General features: G+C 58.9%; 1 protein-coding gene across 1 annotated transcript in view; it reads right to left on the minus strand.

The window, feature by feature from the left end:
* Positions 1-29: 29 nt before the first annotated feature.
* LOC103801676 (mucin-4-like) overlaps positions 30-5,162 on the minus strand; it is a gene marked incomplete at its 3' end in the record, with an annotated part of 5,805 nt that continues 672 nt past the window's right edge. Inside the window, exons 2-6 of the mRNA XM_009074099.1 lie at positions 4,784-5,020; positions 1,249-1,388; positions 647-802; positions 344-474; positions 30-118 (exon numbers count right to left, since the gene is read on the minus strand). Coding sequence (XP_009072347.1) covers positions 30-118; positions 344-474; positions 647-802; positions 1,249-1,388; positions 4,784-5,020 — 753 coding nt within the window. The remainder of the gene's footprint in view (positions 119-343; positions 475-646; positions 803-1,248; positions 1,389-4,783; positions 5,021-5,162) is intronic.

Here is a 5,162-nt window from a genome sequence, read left to right on the forward strand (position 1 = left end):
CCCGCCCCAAGGGTCCCCTGGCGCTGTACCGGAGCCGGCGCTGCTGTGCTGGTCCGGTCGGTACTTGACACCTGGTGGCTTTAGAGTCAGCTCGTTGTTTCGGGCGTAGCCATTGCCGCTGTGCGGAGAGAGGAGGTTTGGGCTCACCCTCCCAACACAACCCTCCTCTGCTCCCCACAGAGCAGCTGGGGAAGGAACTGCCGCGGTTTGCAGGGGTGAGGGTTTAAATGGGATAGGGCTGCTCCAGGAGTGGGAGCTGGGCTCTCCTGGGGATAACACCTTTGATGGTCCCATCACAGTGCTGGGAGAAATCCCTGCTGTCCCAAACCCCTCTGTGCAGTACCTGGAGAAGCCGATCAGCACGTTGCCTGCAGCCAGCTTAGTGTAGTCCCACTGCATCCCACCGTCCTGGTAGAGCAGCAGGGCGAAGGAGCGGTTCCCATCAGTGGTGAGCACTGCCTGGTAGGTGTTTGTCTGGAGAAACCCAAGCACCCCTTTAGCACCCCCAAAGCCTCCCCTGCTCTCCCCACAGCACACACTGAGGCAGTGAGATTCAAAATAGATGTATCAAGATGCAACAGCCCAGCCCTGCCCCTGCCATCGCTGGTGACAGTCCCCTCCATCACCTGGGTGCCCCACACCTCACCTGAGTGTCATCTCTCTGGGATGGGTATGCTGGAGCCTTCTCCCACGTCACCTTCAAGGTCCATTTTGCTGTGTAGGGGATTTTCAGGTATTTTTCAATCTTTGCTTCCACATCCTGCACAACGGGGTCTCGGGTAGAGCTGAGGGTGGAGTACTCCTGCCAGTTGGCAAGAGAGAGGGTTAAAGGAGTGAGCTGGGAGCTGGGCTCTCCCAGGAGAACAACGTCAGTCTCCCTCACCTTGTACCAGGTTGTGCCAACACCCTGGGAGAAATCTGCATCATCCCAAAAGGCAGCCACCATCGGCAAGCTCTCCCGGCCGCTGAAGCCCCGGGGAGGAGGGTTAGGGTTGGATGGGACATAGTTGTCCGTGGGTGGGAAAATTATCTGTCCATTATCTGTAAACTAATCAAATAAGTGTTACTTGCCAACATCCCAGGCAGCTCCTGGCGTGGCTTTTAGCCTCTGTGGGTGAGCAGAAACCAGCCATTTTAAATTGAATAACAAATATTCAGAAGAAATTTGGTTTCTGCTCCATTTCTGTAGGGTTTTTTTGTATCAGAGGCTGCACGTCCTTTTATGTTCTCAGCAAGGCGGCAACTCACGTAGAGAGCATCTCGCAGTGACTTCCCAAAGGGGAATCCAATCTCTGGCTTGAACAGGGGGGAGTTAAAATCCACTGTCCTCTGGATGAACTCTTGGTCCCCTCCTTCCATGCCAAAAGGGTAGAGCGAGACTGCTGGCACTGACATGGGCAGAAGATAAATAAAAATAGTGTAAAACCGTAAATGTCTGCTCTAGCCATCCTGCAAGCAGGACAAACTTGCCTGCTTGCTGATGGGATGCTGTGTTTGTAATCTGATGGATTGTAACCTGGTTTTCAACCCAGTTTTGGGTGCTCTTAGATGTGCTATTTTGCCTTTCCCTAGGAATCTGGCAGCCCAATATGCAAAGCAGATGAGGCACCCTGGCTCAGGCCATATCCTCATTGATCACAATGCTTGATCATCTGACAACCCCTTCCTGCTCTTGGCTTTGGGAAGAAGAAAATCTACTTACTGATAAGCTCACGAGTGGGTTGTGGGTCAGGGGCAGGACTTCTGTGGTCACTGGTGGCGTGGACAGATGTGCTCGCTGCTGTGGCCGATCCCCTCTGTGTCCCAAAGGCAGGAGACAGGGTAGTGGCAGGGCTGGTGGTGGCTGGTGGTCTCATTGATGCTGTGTTGCCTGGGGCTAGAAGCCCTTCCACTTCCTTGGCTGGGCTCACTGGGACTGTGGATGCCATAGCCATAGTGCTGCCTGCAGTGGTGGCTGTGGTGGTCCCTGCAGTGATAGCTGCAGTGCTGCCTGAAGTGATGGTTGAGGAGTTCCCTGCAGTGGTAGCTGGGGTGAAGTCTGTGGTGCTGCCTGCAGTGATGGCTCTGGTGTTCCCTGCAGTGGTGGCTGTGGTGTTCCCTGCAGTGATGGCTCTGGTGTTCCCTGGAGTGATGGCTCTGGTGCTGCCTGCAGTGATGGCTGTTTTCTCTCCCCAGGCAGCTGCCCCTGGAGATGTCCAGAAGGCAGGGGGCAATGTGTTTGCTGTTTGTCCCACATCGTGGTAGCTGACAGATGTAGAAGTGGTGTCTGTTGCTGACTCAATGGGAACCTGTCCAGTTCCTGCCTCCTCAGTTGCACCAACATCAAGCACTGATAAGGAGGCTGTTGTTGCCTTCTCCGCTGGGCTGTACAGGCTGGGGAAGGGTGAACTGGGCGCTGCAGTAGCTGGGCTGGGACCAGGGATGCCCCAGGACCCAGCAGTTGTCTCCCCTGAGGGGGTATGTGCTGCTGGGGACAGGGCAGGTTGCCCACCTCTGCTTGTCTCGCTGTGTGTTACAGTGAGGGATGGGGCAGTGCTGGTGCTGGGAGCCCTTGCTGTGGCAGATGGCACAGCTGTGGTGGCCCTGGCCACCATGAAGGTCGCCCAGCCCACTGAGGTGGCTGGTGGGGTGGTGTTGCTGGGGAATATGCTGGTGGCTGCTGTGGTGGCCAGGCTTGTGCCAGCAGTGTTGGAGTCAGGGACATGGGTGCTGCTGTTGCTGGCTGAGGGTGCTGTACCCTCAGCACCACTCTCAGAGGGGGTGGTGTTCATCCAAGCAGTGGTACCTTTAGCACCTGACCAGGACACTGCTGTAGTCTCCCATGCCTGTGTATGTCCAACAGCCAGCGAGGTGACCCTGGCCATGGGCTTGTCTTCAGTGATGGAGTTGAGAGTCCTTGAGGCTGGGCTGTGGGTGCTATCAGTTGCCTTAGGAGATGGCCACGAGGTGACTTGGGGGCTGTGTGGAGCAGAGGTACTGCTGGGGACAGCAGAGGGGGGTGCTGTGACTTTGTCCGTACTGGCATCACCTGCTCTGGCTGCTGGACCGGTAATGATGCTGGGGGTGTCAGAGGGTGCCACCACCATCGGACGGGTTTTCCCAGGGACTGCAGGGGACACACTGACATTTGGCTCAGCAGTGCTGTGACCGAGGCCAGGGGAAGGTGCTGTAACCAGCTCTGGAGCTGTAGGTGACGCTGAGCCCACAATAGTCACTGCAGTAGGGCTTTTATTGCCGGGGGCAGAGTGTGCTGACCAGACAGCATCACTGGTAGCTGGCTCAGACACCCCAGCTATAGGAGTGGGTAACCCCAGGGGCATCCTCAGGGCCCCATTCCTTGTCGTGCGAGAAGCTGTGTCCATGTCCAAGTCCATGCCTGTGTCTGTGGTGGGCTCAGCAGTGCGGTAGCTGTGGAACAATGCAGCTGTACTTGGCCAAGTCGTGATGCTGGCTGTGGCAGGGGGTGATGTTGGCACCATGGACAACTCCAGTGGGGCTGTCCCCAGCGTGGTGTCACTGATGTGATGGGTACTTGTGGCACCCACCCTTGCGTCCTCAACCAGGGTTGAGCCCAGAGCTGCCTGCGTGGTGCTGCCATCTCCTGCCAGCTGGGACGTGCCCTGGTCTCCCTCTGCAGCTGTATCTTCGGGGGCTGGTGGTGTCATGGGCTGGAGTGTCTTGTGTGTGGTCATGCTGGGGGGGGATCTGGCTGTGGCTGGTGCTGGGCTGGGGTTAGCCATGGCCAGTGGGGCTGAGCGACCACTCCTGGGAGCCAGAAGAGTCAGATCCACTGGGGGCCTTGTTTCAGAAGCATCATTCCCTTGGGCAGGCGCCTCTGATGATGGTCTGGTGGTGACAGTCGCATGGCTGGGAGCTGACCCCACTGCACTGGCACTGGGGTTCTCCTCTGTGCTCAACTCCAGGAGCCCCATCCCCATCGCTCGCTCTGCGGTGCTTGCTGACCCCACTGCACTGGCACTGGGGTTCTCCAATGTGCCCACCTCCAGGAGCCCCATCCCCATTGCTCGCTCTGCGGTGCTTCCATCAGGATGGGGGTCACCTGAAGCCCCCATTGCTGGCAGTGGGGTGGCCAGAGACAGTGAGGACATGGCTGCTGCTATCTCTTGGGGGATGCTGGATGGGGACACCGCCAGAGCCATCCCTACATTGTCACTGCCTTCCAGGAGAGGAGGGGCACCTGCTTGCGATGCTATAGGGATGCTGGCTGCTCTGGGTACCCCCTGGGTACCTGGTACAGCTGTACCTGGTACAGCTGTGCCTGGTGCAGCGCTGGGGGACCACGTCTTTGTCCCCAGAGCTTCCTCATGTTGGAGCCCAGTCTGGACCTGTGGGGCTGCTGCAGGTCTGGGTGTGACACCAGTTCCTGGGGTTGCTGAGCCTGTTGTGGGACCAGGCTGGCTGTGGCCGGGAGATGCATCAAGTACAGGTGAGGAGGCTCCAGTGTCCAACAGCATTGTGGTGGCATTGCCACTGGCCAGTGGTGCTTCTCCCATCCCTGCTTCACTAATTGGAGTGTTGCTAACAAGGGAGGATGGTGGTGCAGTGATGGAAGGCTGTGCAGCAGCAGCTTGAGGGGCCCTGTCTGGCTTTGGTCCACTGGTGCCCATGAGAGACAAGGGCACAGCCGTGCTGGGTTTGGCTGGAGGGGATCCACCTGCAGCCCTCTCTGCTGTGGTGGCCCCGGGGCCTGCTGAGAGGGTCTGGGGAAGCAGAGAGCCCATGGGGTGCAGAAAGGGCCTGGGAGAGGGACCATCAGGGTCACGCCCTGTTGGCGTGAAGGATGGAAGCTGCTTGTGCCGAGTGGTGCTGAGAGCTGGAGGGGTGCTGGTTGGGTGGCTGGTGGGGCCTGGAGAAGAGATCCCAATCCCTGCCCCTGCCTGGGAGCTGCCTCGTGTTGCTGGACCCCCGGGGAGAGCTGCCGGGCTGGGAGGTCCCTCCTGCTCACCACTGCTCCCGGCTGGGACCAGCCCACCTGCTGTCACCTGTGGCATCTGGATGCCTGTGGAGTGAGACAAGGCAGCCCCAGCTGGATCAACCCTACCACAGCCCCAGCAGGCAGGAACCTGCCTGCAGCCAGCTGCCTGCCGGCCTTACCTGAGCCCTGGCTGCCCGCAGGGGCGATGATCCGGCCGGCGGGGGGG

The sequence above is a fragment of the Acanthisitta chloris genome, unplaced genomic scaffold, assembly GCF_000695815.1.
Source record: "Acanthisitta chloris isolate BGI_N310 unplaced genomic scaffold, ASM69581v1 scaffold29214, whole genome shotgun sequence".
In the NCBI taxonomy this organism is placed as follows: domain Eukaryota; kingdom Metazoa; phylum Chordata; class Aves; order Passeriformes; family Acanthisittidae; genus Acanthisitta; species Acanthisitta chloris.